Source organism: Melanotaenia boesemani, chromosome 7, assembly GCF_017639745.1.
Source record: "Melanotaenia boesemani isolate fMelBoe1 chromosome 7, fMelBoe1.pri, whole genome shotgun sequence".
NCBI classification, from domain to species: Eukaryota; Metazoa; Chordata; class Actinopteri; order Atheriniformes; family Melanotaeniidae; genus Melanotaenia; species Melanotaenia boesemani.
Genome location: NC_055688.1, coordinates 24,311,673 through 24,328,304, shown reverse-complemented (window position 1 = coordinate 24,328,304; position 16,632 = coordinate 24,311,673). Strand labels below are relative to the sequence as shown.

Here is a 16,632-nt window from a genome sequence, read left to right as displayed (position 1 = left end):
CACAGGGGCAAGAAGACAGGGGCAGGGGGCTCTGGGGACTCAGTTTTCCATGGTGCATCCTACCCTGAGCTGAGAATCATGTGTAAAACAGCAAGAGGTGTCATGTTCTCTTTTTGGTGTCTCAGAGGACTATGGTGGGGAATGAAGTGAGGGATAAAAATAAAAAAGGAGAAAAGGGGGAAAGCAGAGCTCAGCCCATAGGGGAGAAAGAGAAAGTAGAAACAGAGAGGGATGAGGGTGGTCCGGTGGTTTTTGTGGTCCAGCTGGTCCTTCTACAGAGGTGTCTCCAAAAAGAGGCAGAAATAGATCCTCACCCTTCCCCTCGCTGTATTAGATCATAGACCTTCTGAAAGTACTGAGGTAAAAGGCCTCAGACATCTCTCCCCCTTTCCCTCTTCCTCCGCCCCTCTCCCTCACTTCCGCTCTTTCTCTTTCTCTCCTTCCCTGAGCCTCACTTGCTGGCCATGGTGTAGCAACCCATTTGGTGCCACTGCATGTCACGGATACGCCTCACAGACTGGAACTGAGGATGACGGGCGCCATACTCGTTGAAGTGCCTGTAGTCACCCTTCTCCAGCAGGTACTGGCTGCCACGGTATCCAGGGAACTGGTATCCCACCCAGCTGGGGACAGAAGAGGACGCGTGTCAGCATAGGGATGATTTTGAACTGCCTCCCTGATGCTTGATACTTACGTTCCACAGCTGACCATGATGCTGCCCACTCTGTCGGTGAAGCCGTAAGAAAACATGCTGGGAACGTCATCGTCCATGATCTCCATCTTGCGGCCCTTGAACTCTCCCACCTCATACAGGCAGATCTTGTGCTTCTCAGGGTCCTGGAGGAGAGAGAAGCAAGGAGGCCCTCATTTAAAGAATAATCTAAATCTAAACAGAGAGGAAAACTTAGGAGAAGAGTGGAATGATGCTTTTACCATTCTGACGGGCCTGAAGGACAGCAGGTAGTCGTTCCTCTGGCAGTTGCTCCAGGAGTCCCAACGGGGATACTCTCCCTTCTCCAGGATGTACATCTCACCACAGAAGTTCATCTGCTCAAAGCCCACAAAGCTGCAGAGAAGACAGAGTTATGAAGCATCCGTGCAGAAATGACAGTTTTAAATACAGTGAAAATGCATTTGTATCTTAACACTTACGGTCCACACTCAACACGCAGGGAACGCACGCGGTCCATGCCCATCTCACACACATTCATGCACTCGTTGCTGATCTCGATCATGCGACCCTGGAAGTTCTCCTGGTCGAACACGTACATCTGGTGAAAGCAAACGGCCCAAAATAAGTCAGTTATCCATGAGATGAGAATTATTTCATGTTATGATGAATCTCAGAGTGTAAATCTGCATCTGAGCAACCTGCCTTATAGGACATCATTCCCATCTCAGACTTCTTGCTCTGAGCAGCCTTCCCATCAGTCTGGGAAGAGGTCTTGGGCTTATCTCCAGTGGACATGATTACTAAGCAGAATAACAATAAGAGAGATCGTATTCATGTGACAAACTGAATCAAATGTTACTTACATGAAATCAAAAAGAAAAAAGAACAAATGCAGCATGGGTTAACAGCTCTTCATACACCTCCAGGTGCACCTTACCTGTTTGTGTGTGCGATGCCTGCGCCGAGCCTCACTCAGAGTGTGTGTGGCTCGGAGTGTGCCACTTGCTTTTATACGCTGGCGCCCACAGGAGAGGGATTATGGGGAGAGAAACAAACCTGCTGAGGTCAGAGGCGAGAGACAAAAGAAACCCCACATCATCAGAGGGGGACGGGCAGAGGGGATGGGCAGAGGCAGAGGACCACTGACAGAAGCTAAGGAACAGAAGAACTCATTAAAAGAAGTTAGTGTGTCTTAAAACTTGGTGATTTGGTTTTTATATTTTCAGATTACTCCACCTCCATTTACCCTATTCACAAAATGCCCAACTATTTTGAGGATGACTGGATAATTTAATACATCTGGCAAGTTTAAAACACAGAACAAGATTGGAGATGTGATTTCTACACTGATCTTTGTCAGTAAGTTTTAATTAATCATATGTGCAAAATTAATGTGTCCTAACATTCCCAAACTTTTTAATGCTAGAGACTTTCAGATGTAGCACAACAATTGCATCTGTGCATCTGTAAGCTGATTGCTCAGCTTACAGATGCACAAATTTATAAATAGAGTATAGAGTAATATATGTCATTTATGGTAAACTGGAGTTTTATCTGACTGTCATGGGGGAAAATCTAAAAGAAATGTTTTCTGATCATCACAACTTCTAACGCTAAACTAGATGCACCAGTTCAGCTAAACCAAACACCTGCACAGGTGCACCTGCATCCTTGAATGCGCGTGCGCGATAGCGTGTGGTAACAGTAGCATCTCTGCATGTGAGGTCAAGGAAATTTAGACTTTTACTATCTCCACCATTTCTATACATTAGTTCACACCCACCCAGTTGTCTCCTTCTATGTGCCACTCTGCTGCGCCGCTAATCCCCACATTCTTCACCCCGATCCCGACCCTTTGTGCCGGGGCACGCGCTGGACTGCTGACCGGAGTCCGAACATACCGGAGCGCCTTTGTTCCCCAGCCTCAGCAGCACTATAGGATCTGCTGAGCTGGCCGCTGCAGCAGGACAACAGCATCCAGCGACCACGCAGGAGCAGCCGGGAGCGCGCCTCGAGACTTTTGCTGCGCCAAATGGACAGTTTACTTGCACCGGGTTAGAGTCGCGAGCGCGCATTGGCAAGCGCGCTCACCGACCATCGGTATAAAACTGAAGCGCCAGGATCTCTCAAAGCTCTACGCGAGGCAGGCGGTAGGTGCGTACCTCTCCCGGGTTCTTCCAATAGAGTGCCAATCTAGGTAAGGCTTCATCTCTGCTTTCAACTCAGCTCAGGGTTGCATTCACATACACACACACTGAAATGCAAAAGCACTTTCTGACACCTGTGAGACATTTGTATTACCACCAGGCAGAATTTTGTGCACTGTTTTGGCCAGACCCCCTCCACGCGATCTAGCTTTTCCTAAGAAGATAGACGTGTTATAAATAATTCAGAGGATGAATGGTTCTTCTGTAAATGGGAAGTGAACACCATCACGTTTTACACCAAAAGCTATAATCCAGAATCAACATGTTGAATCACAATTGCTCTGAAGAGTCTGCTCTATCTGATACATACCGTCATCTCTTTTCTTCATGGCTCTTCCTTCCTTCTCTTCTCTTTTTTTTTTTTTTTTTTTTTTTTTGCCACCTTAGGAGTCAAGATGTACAGAACTACAAGGTCCCCAATGATGCAGCCACTGGTCAACTCAGGAATGGGAATGGCCCCTTTCTTCAAGGTAAACACACTCATTTGGCTCAAAAAAGATTATTTCCAAATTAGAAGACGTGGATGTTTTTGTTTGTTTGGGTTTTTTTGTTTGTTTGTTTGTTTTTCTTTATTTGTGTTTGTTTTTTTGTTTGTTTGTTTTTTCTTCAATGATGTAAAGGGGGATAAACAATCTGACACTTGCTTTGTCCCCTCAGGTGACTGTGTTTGAGCAGGAACATTTCCAGGGAAAGTGCCTGGAGTTCACCTCTGAGTGCTGCAACATCCAGGAGTGTGGATTGGACAACATACGTTCCATCAGGGTGGAGAGCGGAGCGTAAGTCTTACAAGCCTTCTCTCTGTTAGCAAGACAAAAAAGAGAACAGTTCGCTGATATTATGGATGACATAATTGGGTAAAATTAATCCAATTCATCTATTAATAAACTATTAATGCATCCAACCCAAAATACTGCAGAGCTTCACTTAAACATTCAAATTCTGCACCTGGACAGTAATTGCTTTTGTGCTATAGCTCTTCAAAAAGAAATATTCACCCCAAGTTGTAGTAATAATCCATCAATAGTCCATCATGTGAACAGGCCTGTTTGTGTGTCTCTCCCTGTAAAGCTGGGTGGGTTTCGAGCACCATGACTTCCAGGGCCAGCAGTTCATCCTGGAGAGAGGAGAGTATCCCCACTGGGATGCTTACAGCGGCTCCATCTCCTACCATGTGGAGCGTCTTATGTCTCTGCGCCCCATCTACTGCGCCGTGAGTACATCCTTTCATCATCAGACACTATGCTGCTAATTAACAAGACCCAAATCCAAAACATAAATCCATCTTGGTGTCCTTTTAGTCTCACCAGAGCAGCCGCATGATCATCTTCGAGAGGGAGAACTTCATGGGTCGTAATGTGGAGCTCTGTGACGACTACCCCTCCCTGCAGGCTATGGGCTGGATGATGCCTGAAGTTGGTTCCATGCATGTGCAGTGTGGCGCGTAAGTTGTGGTGAACTTCTCTGTAAATGCAAAACAGTTTACTGGGTTTATTTTAAAAAAATTATCCAAAATCTGTCTACTATCTCTCCACAGCTTTGTGTGCTACCAGTTCCCTGGCTACAGGGGCCAGCAGTACATCATGGAGTGTGAGAGACACAGTGGAGACTACCAGCACTGGAGGAACTGGGGCTCTCACTGTCAGACCCCCCAGATCCAGTCCATCAGGCGTATCCAGCATTGAGAGGAGGACAGGCTGAGACTGAGGCCATGGCCCATGGACAGCAGCTCCCCTCAATCCCTGCTCTCTCTACCCATAACCCCTTCCTCTCTTTCTTTCATCCTCTCTTCAATCCTCTCCTTCCTTTTGACTTGAGCCACAACAGCTGCCCCAACCTGACAATACTGATTTACAGCTGCTGCCAGAGTGTGATAAGAGACAATATCGCACTGTTAAAGCACAGGGAAACACACGTTCCACACACACGCTGACATAACTGACACTTAGTGTCTTTTTATTTGGTTGATAGGTCCCTACACACTCACATACACAAACACACACCTGCGCTGCACTCACCTGTGCTCGACCGTGAGCAGAGGAAATGAAACAGAAGGGAGATGAGTCTCCAACATGGCTCCACGTCCAGGGAATCCTCCCCAGCTGCACTCTCTCTCCTCAGAGCAGCAGACTATTGTGGTGCAGCTCAGATGTGATGTGTTGTGTGTAGGAGGTTGATCCACAAGTTGATAACTAATAAACTCATTTTACTTCATGTGTTCTTGTATTTTTTCTGCTTCTAAGTTTATGTATAAATGGTTCAAAGAGAACAAATGAATGAATAAAGTGGGTTTTCCACTTCTCTCTCTTCCTTCTCCTTCCATCATGTAATGTGCTTAGCATTTCTTTTTAGAAGATTAATTTTCATAGGAATGAAAAAATATTGTTTTAATCCTTTTCTAATACAAAATTCAAGTTATCAGTTTATGGATTTAAATGGATAGGACAGAAGGAAGCAGTGGGAAAAGGTTTTATATTTAATCTTATGCTTTTACCAACCATGTAATAGAGTGTGGTTTGCATAGTTTTTTCTTAAGTGAGAAGCATGGAGCATGTTTTTCCATGTTTTTTGTTGTGAGCTCATGGAGTCCATAACAAAAAGGAAAAGTAATAAACAAATGTGCATTTTGACCAAAATCACCTTCAGGAAAAACATAAATAATGCAAGGTTCAATATGTCACAGGAATTTTATGAGGTGTGAAAACTGACATGTACTTGAGATACATTTGTGATTTATGATCAGGGTAGTACAAATCATTCGACTTGATTTTTATTAGGTTGTGCTATGCTAACAGTATAACAACAAAATTAAAAATCAACTGGCTTTTACTAGGTCTTATTTATTTCTAAAAAATGAAGCAAAAATACAGAAGTAGTGTGAAACCTGAAGCACAATCTCAATGCTTCTACTGGAATTTAGAGGATATAGCGGTCAGGTCCTGCTGATCTAAGACACTCCGATAACTGACCACCAGTGAATGTTGGTTAAAGCTGAGGTTTTGTCAGTTTGCTGGTCTGGAGCGTTCAGGTTTGTTAACACCATGCCAAGGAGGAAGACATCAGCAATGACAGCAATGTGTTTTCAAACAAGAACACTAAAACTCAGAAGAAAGTTGAATTTGTTTTGGTCTTTTTCTCCAAGTTGCTGTTCACACAAGCATAGCAGGCTTTCTGGTGGGGTGGGGGTCTCTAGAGCATCAAGGAGTCAGCATGCCATGGAGAAATTACACTTTTTTTTTCTTTTTTTTTTTTAATTGCAAGACTATCCAATCAAACATCATATTGTGTGATATAAGTACAGCTTGTATATATATGCTAACATGGAATGAGCAGAAAGCAGCACACGGGTTAACTGAAAGGACAAACTCTCGCTGGTTCATATACATGGTCATGTGCACAGCGCTAGCAAATGTTCCAGAATAATTGCAGACATGTTTTTTACATTGTCTCACATGCTGATTTTCCAGAGATTTTACCAGTGGGCTAGATGCATCATGTAGAGTAAAATGTTGCAGACATTTGTGTTCTCGTATTTCTGAACATCTCTTGAACATTTCGGGATTCCTGTGCACGTCTATAATGGAACTTTAGAGAAGCAGTCTGGGAAAGGTTTTAAGGCCAATTAATTCTGAGTCTATTATTTTATGGCAAGAAAGGTTATTTACAAGAGGAAAATATTCAAGACAGCTAGCAATCTTCCCAGATCATTCCAACAAGTTCAGTCCATGGTCTGACTTTGTAATTACTCAGAGAAACTGAAAAAAAGCTATACCTTAGATCCTACAAACAATTTAGCAAAAAATAATGATGGCACAATGATGTTGACCAAGGGGATGAATGCTTGTAAGTCATTTCCTTCCCTTCCTTTTTTAAAGGAAAAAAAAGGAAGATGATAAGATCTTATGCTCATTACCAGTAAGTGTAATTTTAAGGCATGTACATGTGAAGAGGAGACACAACAAAAGACAACATCTCCAAAACAAGAAAACAGGAAATCTTTATTTTCTAAATGATTGTAAAAAACTGGCACAGGGAACATTGCCGAACAAAACATGACACTAAAACAAGGAAGACAAAAGTCTTTCTGGAACATTTACAAACTTTAGCAGAACAGAGGCTGACATTAATTTATATTTACAACTAATAGTTATAGTCATATGAACAACTAATAAAACACTCCTGATTTCTCTAAATACCCCGAAATCTGATCTTTTTTTCTTTTGTTGGACATTAAAACTCTGCAAACTGGTTGGTTGACAGTTAAAATAAATCTTTTCAAACATATCTGCTTGTAACTCTTCACATAAAATTGTTGCCAAAATATTTCTAATATAACTATGAATAATGCCCAACCCCTTTGATGTGTTAACCAAAGTTAGGTCTGTAATTTCAGCTTAAGAATTCAAACTAAACATCTGCACACTACTTGCTTTGTTGCTGATTAAACTCACAATATTGTGATGCTTTATGAACTTTTTCCTGAACTTCTGTAGGACTGGACACCAGAAATCGTGTGTGTTACTGTGTTTGCACATGTAAGGGAAAAAGAAAACCTAGAAGGCACCACTTGTACATGAAATAAACCTGTTTATGTTGTTATATTGTTTATCATTATTTTCTTTAGTGAAAATGAGAAGAAAGTAACAAAAAGAACAGGTTCTAATGAGAGACCACCTCCGTCTGGTGCTTTCCGTTTACAAGCTCACCTATATTCATGGTGGTAGTGATGTAGTGAAGTCGGCCTTCTCACCAACAACATCAATATCCTCATCTTCTTCCTCTTTCTCCCCTTCTGAGGACTCTGTCCAGCTGATGATCACTGATTCAGGGACTGGACTGGAACCTCCAGTCACATCAATATCCTCATCTTCTTCCCATTTTTCTGTCCACTGCAGAGTGGACGCTTTTGTAGGTGAAGCTGAGTTCTTTGCAGCATTTATATGTGATGGAGCTGGTGGTGTTCTGCTCTGGCAGCGGTCCTTTTCCACCTCTTTGTTCCCAAGAGTCTGCAAGTCTTCATCGTATTCTTCCACATTGGTTACCTCACTACAGCTGCTCTCCATGTCTTCATCTGGCAAACTTTCCTCAGGTTTTCTTTGTTTAATCTCACTCAACATTGAGTTTTCAGTTCGTTTTTTACCTTGTGTACAACAATTTGTCAGTGAAACAGTCTCAACATCAACCATCTCCTTTAGCTCCATGGTTGCTGGTGTAGATGCTAAGTCTGCAGATTCAGAACATGGTATGCATGTCTCACAGGCTGGCTCTGTCATTTGACATAAGCTACTCCTCTTGGTCACGGTAGCATCATCATTTGCATCCTCATTACATTCTGGTCCCCTCTTTTTTCCCCTCCACGCAGGTCTCTCTACCTCTTCCTGTGGCTGAACAGATAAATCACATTCATGTCTCTCTTGATTTTTCTCACATTGGTCATCAGGGCCACAAAAGTCCACAGGCTGCATCTGCGCTGCTGCTTTTGAAATCTCACCATTAGATGAACTGCAAAGTTCTTTGTTCTTTTTGGTCCTGCCTTGCTTACAGCCTGTTGGATTGGCCACTGAAAGTGCCTGTTTATTTGGAAGTTGTGCCAAGAGAAAAGACGCAGTGTCCTGCAACACAAATTAGCCTCATTAGATGATTTAAATACAAGAATGAAATTAAATTAAAAAATGCAATGAAATTATATTAAAATTGACTTGATTAATCCCAGAGGGAAATTGCAATGCTGTAGTTGGATTTTTTTTTAAATAAAAACAATAATAATTAATCAGAAGAAGATATTGCATGTTCCAGAGGGATATGGCTGCTGATTTTTATGACCTCCAGAACCTTTCTGTCTTGCATTGGACTTGACAAATACTCTCACTGAAAACACTGTTGTTTCTTCATTGTGTTTTGTGGAGGATGTGAAGAATCATCCATCATTTTCAGCAGCTTGTGCAGCAATCAGCTCCAGCGGTTCCAGAGTTATCTCCAGCACAGAACCAGCCTTCTTCATCAGTTTGTTCAGTCTCTGGCTCTGATGCTGCTGCCCCAACAGAGGCTGCAAAGCTAATTGCACTGTCTCACGTACCCATGTCAGCTACTACACACTGCTCTCCTCCCACCACTGAAACTCATGCTAAGCTGTTCACATTTACACCAGTCTTTTTAATTCTGATTCGAATCAAATAAGTGGACTCGATCCGTCTTCAAATGCAGGTCTTGGCCCGTTTCAAGAGGACCAAAGTAGACTACAAAACAAAGTGCATTGTGGGTTCAGTGCATGGAATCATGGGTAAACACAACCAAAACATACTCGCATGCAGGGCGAAATCGGTGGCTCTGGATGGGAGAAATAGAAATCAGACGTGGAAGAATTCAGTTAAAGTTCTGATAAAATTCTGATCAACCCCAGACAACTAGGATCAGATCTTTAGTTGGTATGTACTAGAAACCAGGGCTGGGCAATATGAACCAAATTTAATTTTTTTTTTTTACCTGAATCACGATTAGTTATAGATCTCAATATAATTTTTTTGGCCAAGTAACCAAAGACTCAGTTCTAATTTACAGCCTTGAATGGTAAATGCACTTTTATTAAGGATCAGCAGCACGTGCAATAAAACATTTGAATTAAAATAAAGTAGCTGTGTAGTCTGTTAGGTTAGAGGCAGGGGGGATGATGCTGAACTTTGTCCTGAACTGAACTTATTGAAAGACATGTCCAGCCTATTATCAGATCAGTCTGTTCTGCTGGAGCTGACTTTCTTTTTCCAGTTGCCTTCCTTGTATTTCCGAATCTTTGCTTTATGTAACTCCCTGTCTCCCTCCCTGAATTATTTCCATTTTATGTTTAGCAGCTTTTTCAGGTCACTGAGGGTGAGGGTTTGTTACTGGGAAAGCATCTCACCGTTTTCTTGTTGGGACGTTACTTTCCACACAAAAGTTTATATAGTTTATATAACCTGTCACACATTCCAGTCTGTGGCCTCAAAGCATGCCCTCTGGACAACCTCAGCTTCATTTGACCAGGTTTTAATAATCTGTGTGATGGCTGGTTGCTGCTGAATGATTGGTTTGTAGGTGGAGGTGAGAAAAACCTGATTATGGCCTAATCTTCCAAAAGCAGGAAGGACAGAGGAGCTGCATGCATTTTTAACATTTGCATGAAATGGTGGAGCAGCTGACAAATTTTTGAAGCGTTAGTTACGTTGCAGAGAGGGTGATGTTGTTGAAGTCTCCAGAGATTGCAATAAATGTGTTAGGATACTGTGTTTGTAGCCATAGCAACAATAGAGCTAATGACGTCACATGCTCTGTCTGCAGGGGTACTAGCTATGATGACTGGTTATTCAACACCTAATTGCGTCTCGAGCTAAATGCTACCATCTTGCTGTTGACATGCTAACAGCTACAGTGCTAACAGTTCTGTCATTGTATTAGTATGCTAACATTTGTTAATCAGCACTAAACACATAATATAACTGAGGCTGAATTAGCATTACATTTGCAGATATTTGGTCCTAAAACAGAGTAACACAATCTGCATGATATCAGTAAAAAATTACATCCAGTATTGTTGAATATTGATAATAATATAACTTGTAATATGTAAAAACATATGGTACTAATTGCATCCCACTTCTGCCCCTGTGCATGTTGACTACTTGTAGGAAAATACGTAAAAGTGCTATGCAGCTCTCATTCATGCACCTGTACTTGTCCTCTTTCTGGTCAAAATGGCTCTGTGATGTCACAATATGATGAGAGGTTAAATTATTCTTAGACACTGATAAATCTGAATTTCTGTGGAAAGGTTTGTGAAAAGCTGAAAGGTATCTGGCCTGTTGCTACAGCAATCAGCAGATTTCCAAATTTAAAACGCTCCATCCTCTGTTGATCATATATGTCAGCTCCCACCAGAGTGGTGGGCCCACTGATCAGTTATTTCCTCCGCCTCGAGTCTCACTTCCAGCATGGTGTCTCCTTAATATTTAACACATACAAGATCTTTCATCTTATCAGTCAGGCCAATACTCACTGTAATATTCGTCTCCTTCAACCAGCTCCTGATCGGGTAGAACTTTGTCTTCAAATACATTTGTTGCTTGCTGTCAAAATATTGTTTTGCAGATGACAAACCAGTCGGAGTTTTTGAAGGTCTCTGAAAAATATACATAGATAAAAATCAGTTGATCTTTTTTTTTACCTTGCATGCTTTTGCCAAAACACTTCATTCTCATCTATATTTAAACAACCATATAGCCTGAACGATAACATGCTTTGTGAAATGTAAATGAAACATAATGGTTTGAAAATATTTTAAAGCTGTGCAAAACTTATTATTTCATTTCATTTTGGGATAAATGTTTTCAGTGCACTACAAGTCAGTACTACATCCATGCCAACAGCCAAACCCTTTATATACAGTGAACATGGTTTAGCATGGACTTGCTGAACTGAGTTCTGTTCTAAATGATGCCTCTACAGGTGATTATGTTTCCCCTGCCATCACAGAGGCTTCTGAGTGGCGTGCCAACAACAAGCTGGGTGAACCATCCTCAGCTTAAAGCAGGCATGTCAAACTGGTCCAGCAAAGGGCCGTGTGGCTGCAGGTTTTTGTTCCAGCCAGCCAAGAGCACACAGTTTGACCAATCAGCTGTCTGAAGACTGAGATCAGTTGATTGAATCAGTCAAATCTGGTGTGCTGCTGCTTGGTTGGAACAAAAACCTGCAGCCACACGGCCCTTTGCTGGACCAGTTTGACATGCCTGGCTTAAAGGAAGCAGCATCCAAGGTGTTTAAATAAAACGTGTCAATGACTGCATTCTGTAACGTTGCTTCAGACAGCCAACTCACATGTGATCAACTTTTGTGTTACTGTATTTATTTACAGTCTGTGACGTGACCACATATCCTCACTGATATAGAGCCAGAAGATGGATGCTGGGACTAATGAGAGAATTCTAGCATCAGAGGCAGTAGAGCTCTGGAGGATTAAACAAGTTACCATTAAAAGTTTTACTGGATATATTACTGAAGATTGTGTACTTTCCACCTGCTGACTGCAGAAAACATCAAAAACATTAGAAGAAATTGGATGAAGACGTTTGTTACCTTTTTTTCCAGACTCTGACAGCCGTCTTCCTGCAGTGTCACTAGGGGTGGCGGCAAACTTCTCTCGTCTAGTGGTCTCTGCTGGAGTTGAATATCTTTCTGGTTAGGACCTAATTTTCTGTTTGCAGCATCTGATGAAACTTGCTTCTTCTTTTTTTTCTCCATTGAGAACATATAGGTTCTTGATCTTCTCTTACTCCGTTTTCTGGTTTTCTCCGTAGTTTCTTTTGTGTGTTTTGCAGAATCAGAACAAGCCAAGCTTTTGTGGGCCTCTGAGTGGCTTTGTGATGATCCACTATTCTCACTCTGTGGTTCAGATGTGTAGGAGTGACTGACTTGGTGTGGTGCATGTTTATACTGTTCACGAATGGTGTGGGGGGTCCAAGTCTTGAAGGTGGCTCTTTCACATTTGCTCAAGACAATGTATGGCTGGCTGGCCTCTGTGGAGCTCTCATCATTAATCTCATTCTCCTCCCTGACACTGTAGCTTTCAACATGCTCACTGATTGACCGAAAGTAGTCCAATATCTCGTTCAGCTCTCCCTCACATTGCTGCTGCAGTACAGGTGTGTTGGTGCCAGAGCCCTGCTGTTTGTTTTGAGCTGAAGTGTTGCTGCTTGTTGGAGCAGAACACTGAAAAGATGAGGTTGTGTTGTTTGGTAAAATATCGAGCCCTATCATGCATTCCTCCAGAAAGCGGTCAATGCACTCGGGACTGTCCTCCAAAGGTGGAGGGGCTGGAGGATGGGGTGAGGTAGTGTGGATGAGGGACGATGCTGGGGACACATTGGAATCAGGAGGGGACAGCAGGCTGTGAGACAGAGATGGCTGAAGGGAGGGACTGGATGCAAATGGAGTAGGGGTGTCATGGAAACGTCTGTTTGGACCAGAAAAGGAACCTGGTGTTGATTGGTTACAGCCCTTTGGAGTCCTGCCAACAGGAAGACTGTTCTGTAAACAAGAAGAGAGGTGACCTGGTTATTTTACCCAAAATAAGGTGAAGCAGTCGCACAAAATTAAAAATGTACATCAATTAATGAGCCATTATACGCCAACAACGCTACTGTTTCTTCTAACCAATTAAACCTCTTAACGTAATTTTCCTGGAGGTTACAACCACAAATACACAAATAACATTTCATTTTATCTTTTAAAATACTTTCCTACCATAAAGTTTATAGGACAAAATAATAGATAAACAAATAAATGAAATACTAAAAGCAATACATATTACCATGTCTCTGTGTAATGGAAAAGGCCCATCTCTATGAGTGGGTTTTCTTAAAAATTGACTCACCTGGTTAAACTGCAGCACTGAGTTTTTCCGTCCACACTGAGTGTTACTTCCCACACTGCACAGATGCAGGTCCCCACTCTGGCTGACCACCCACATTTTGCTGCGGCTTCTTTGACTGTGACTGGCTGTTTTCTCAACCTCTCTGCTCTTCACATACAGCTTTCTGCCAACAGTTCCTCCGCCCTGACCCGTCCTGGGTATCCTCATCCCCCACCTGTGCAGAAACAACTTCTGCAACTTGCCCACCCTCACCTTCTGTACATCCATCATCTGAGGGAGCCTTCCTCCTCTTCCTCGTGGAGCCCTGGCTCTCTGCTTTCCTCTTTGACTCCTCCCTGCTCTCCCCCTGCAGGTGCCCTCATTGTTCTCTGTGTTTAGGAAGTAGCTGATGAATTCTGGGATGTTACCCTGAAACTGCTGGAAGCGCTCGTCCTCACACTCCTCAGCCGCTGGAACATCTCTGCCGGCACTGTGGGAAGCAGCCGAGCAGCTCCGAGAGTCGTTCTTACTGAAAAAACTAGAGGGGGGTGGGAAAGCAGACGTGTATGATGGTGCAATGGCAGCAACAGATATGCTTCCAGCTGATGTGGGTTCTTCCACAGAAACTGAAGAAGTAGAGAAAGGGTGGAGTGTTTGATTGTCATTGGACGGGTAGACGAGCGTTATAGGAACAAGCTGATGGGAAACTGTCTGCCCTAAACTCTGGAGGGCACTAATATCGATCGTCTCATAGGAGGCCACTGAGGGAGAAGGGGGAGCTGGGTTTAAGTGCAGATCCTCCGTTTGAGTCCACATGTCTTTTCCTCTGTTTGACAGTCTCTCCTTCCAGAGAAACACAGTCCCATCCCTCATCTCTCTCCTACACCAACTTTGTCTGCCTTCATTCTCCTCCATCCTCACAGGCTCAGTTTGCTCTCCCACCTCTGAAAACTGACCCACCTCTCTTTCTTCTTCTCCTCCCCCTCTGCTTTTACTTCTAGTCACCTCCACCAGCCCTCGGATCCCCAGCTTAGCTGCAGCAGAAACAGCCTCTTGCTTCTCACTCTCCCCCTCTCCAGCCATCTCACCCGTGTATAGAAGTCTGACCAGGTGAAGAAGAGTGCAGGCGCCCAGATCCCTGAATTCCAGGAGGTGGCTGTGTCCTGCAGGGAGAGCTGGTACAGCGGACAGAGCAGAGGAGATGTGGGGGCTGATAGCTGACAGAATACAACTATGTGCTGGGACTGATACACCTGCAGGACATGAAACCAGCTCATGTTAGGATGTGAAAGTTTGTTATACTTACACACTAGGGCTGGGCGATATGAACTAAATCTTATATCTCGATTTTTTTCACCTGAATCACGATATACGATATATATATTCTAATAATAATTAGAATAATAATTCTAATATTCTAATTTACAGCCTTCAGTGCCAAATATACTTTTATTAAGGATCAGCAGCACGTGTGCATTAAAACAGCTGACTGAAATTAAATACCTTTATATCAAATTAAATGCTTCAAAACAAAATAAATTAAGAATACTTTTCAATGACCATAACAAAAATACAGCTGTGAAAATGCAAAAGAAAAGATGCTTTTAACTCAAAACAAGCTATCTCGATATAAACGATATTCCCTCCTTCTATACTGCGTCTGATAAAGTCTCGATATATTTGAAAATCTCAATATATTGCCCAGCCCTATTACACACTGTCTACATAAATACCTCCAACACTAAGTAATACATTTAAAGGAGAAAATAAAGAATAATGTCACTGTTTTGTGAGTGTTTATACCTCCTGCTTTGAGCAGAGTGTCACAGAACTGATTGCACTGTTGCTGTCTCTGCAGCTCAGTGAGGACGACAGCTTCATGGCCCGGATTTTGGAAGCACCACATTTCTGTTACCATATGATGGCAGAGAGTACAAATGAATTAAAAGAATTCACCTAGACTAGTTGGCTAATGTCCTGGATGTACAGCTTTACATATAATCTAAACTCATTTTAAAAACTGAAATCATCAGGAATATGAATTATTCATGCTTGTCTGCTATCTTTATAAATATAAAGCTATAAAGTAGTATCTCTTTAATAAACTTAGCACAAAAGGATATTTGTGTTTTGTTGCCTATTTCTCTTGCTATTGTATTACACATAATTAGAAAGCTCGATTAGTCACCTTTACAATGAGATATAGCTTGAAAGGATCATGCATATTTGGAATAAACAGCACAGCTAAACATGTTGGGGGTACCCCAAAAATGTGCCAAAGCCCCTTGCAATATTCTCCAGTTGGTATTTAGTCTCTTTTTAGGGTTCAAGTGCTGCCAGGTGTGTGTCAGTCAGTAAAAGATGTATTTCTAGCACATGATCGGCACCTAACTGATAAACAGAAATATTGAAATGAGATTTAGGAGTCAGTAGTGACCCCATATTTCCAGGAGATATGGGACAGCCTGTGATAGCTCCTTATTGAGGAACTGGATGCCATCCAACAGCAAAAGCAGAGAAATTGACCAAAAAAAAAATTTCTGTTCGGTTTTACTAGCTTACATATTTGCACATTAATTTTCGACAGTAATCAATATGCTTACTCACTGATATTAGCAGCCATATAAAAGTTTATTTCCATATGTCCAAAACATTAATATTACTCCAATATTTTAGTATTCTCTACTTGTGAGGGCATACAACGTTCAGAAAATATTAACGTATTAGAAATTATCTAGAATAACTAATTCACTTGCACATGATGGCACAAAATAATTCCTGTTCTTTTTAATAACTTGCTAACTTTATAATAGTCATTTTCAGTATGCATGAACAAAGTTCAGAAGCAGAGATCAAAGCCCACCTGAGGGTTAGCATCACCACTAAAAACTAGCTAACAAAGAACCAAACCGTCCGCAATAAGCAGGAGTAAGACAGGCATGGGAAACCTCATGTTAGTTAACGTGTCACAAACTAACTCAATAACTAGTTAAACAAAACTGTCACATATTCATAAGCTGGGTAAAACCCCCCACCGTTCCCGCTGGCTAATTGCAGTCAAACGCAGGCAGGTGTCAATCAGACACCGCCTACACTCACCGTGTGTGTGTCCCTAAGTTTTCTATTTATCCGTTCCGGCGACTAAGAACTAAAATCTATTCTTTTTATTACTAAAGGCGTTTTTCGTGGTAATCAAGCAGATTTTTTTGTTCTGTTTTACTCCTTTTTTCCCTTCTTGTCGGGTTCAGTAATAGCAAACACAGGTCAGCGTGGTGGTCACCTGGATGGCGGGAGCGGCTTAGTGTAGTTTGCCGCATCGCCACCAGGCGGCGGCAACGACGCCATCCTGGCCCCACAATCAGAGCCAAAGATTATAT

The 16,632-nt window shown here is 42.2% G+C and overlaps 3 protein-coding genes across 5 annotated transcripts; 1 reads left to right on the top strand and 2 right to left on the bottom strand.

Moving 5' to 3' along the window:
- Nucleotides 1-398: 398 nt before the first annotated feature.
- Nucleotides 399-1,692, bottom strand: LOC121642856 (beta-crystallin B1-like). Its single transcript, XM_041989866.1, has 6 exons — nt 1,611-1,692; nt 1,376-1,473; nt 1,153-1,271; nt 934-1,066; nt 695-837; nt 399-623 (listed from the first exon to the last, which is right to left on the bottom strand). The coding sequence occupies exons 2-6, from the start codon at nt 1,466-1,468 to the stop codon at nt 452-454; spliced, it is 660 nt and encodes a 219-aa protein (XP_041845800.1). The 5' UTR covers nt 1,469-1,473; nt 1,611-1,692; the 3' UTR covers nt 399-451.
- A 1,583-nt stretch (nt 1,693-3,275) lies between these two features.
- On the top strand, nt 3,276-5,091 carry cryba1l1 (crystallin, beta A1, like 1). Its single transcript, XM_041989864.1, has 5 exons — nt 3,276-3,350; nt 3,538-3,656; nt 3,949-4,090; nt 4,179-4,321; nt 4,415-5,091. Exons 1-5 carry the CDS (start codon nt 3,276-3,278, stop codon nt 4,560-4,562), a joined length of 627 nt encoding a protein of 208 aa, XP_041845798.1. The 3' UTR covers nt 4,563-5,091.
- A 1,766-nt stretch (nt 5,092-6,857) lies between these two features.
- On the bottom strand, nt 6,858-16,586 carry LOC121642842. 3 transcript variants are annotated; one of them, XM_041989832.1, is made up of 6 exons: nt 16,358-16,586; nt 15,059-15,164; nt 13,277-14,508; nt 11,980-12,930; nt 10,904-11,026; nt 6,858-8,489 (listed from the first exon to the last, which is right to left on the bottom strand). In XM_041989832.1, exons 2-6 carry the CDS (start codon nt 15,159-15,161, stop codon nt 7,590-7,592), a joined length of 3,309 nt encoding a protein of 1,102 aa, XP_041845766.1. In that variant the 5' UTR covers nt 15,162-15,164; nt 16,358-16,586; the 3' UTR covers nt 6,858-7,589. The 3 variants fall into 3 exon arrangements, with proteins under 3 accessions (XP_041845766.1, XP_041845769.1, XP_041845767.1); XM_041989835.1 differs by having other exon boundaries at nt 13,277-14,430; XM_041989833.1 differs by lacking the exon at nt 16,358-16,586 and adding an exon at nt 16,119-16,285 and having other exon boundaries at nt 15,059-15,163.
- Nucleotides 16,587-16,632: the final 46 nt, after the last annotated feature.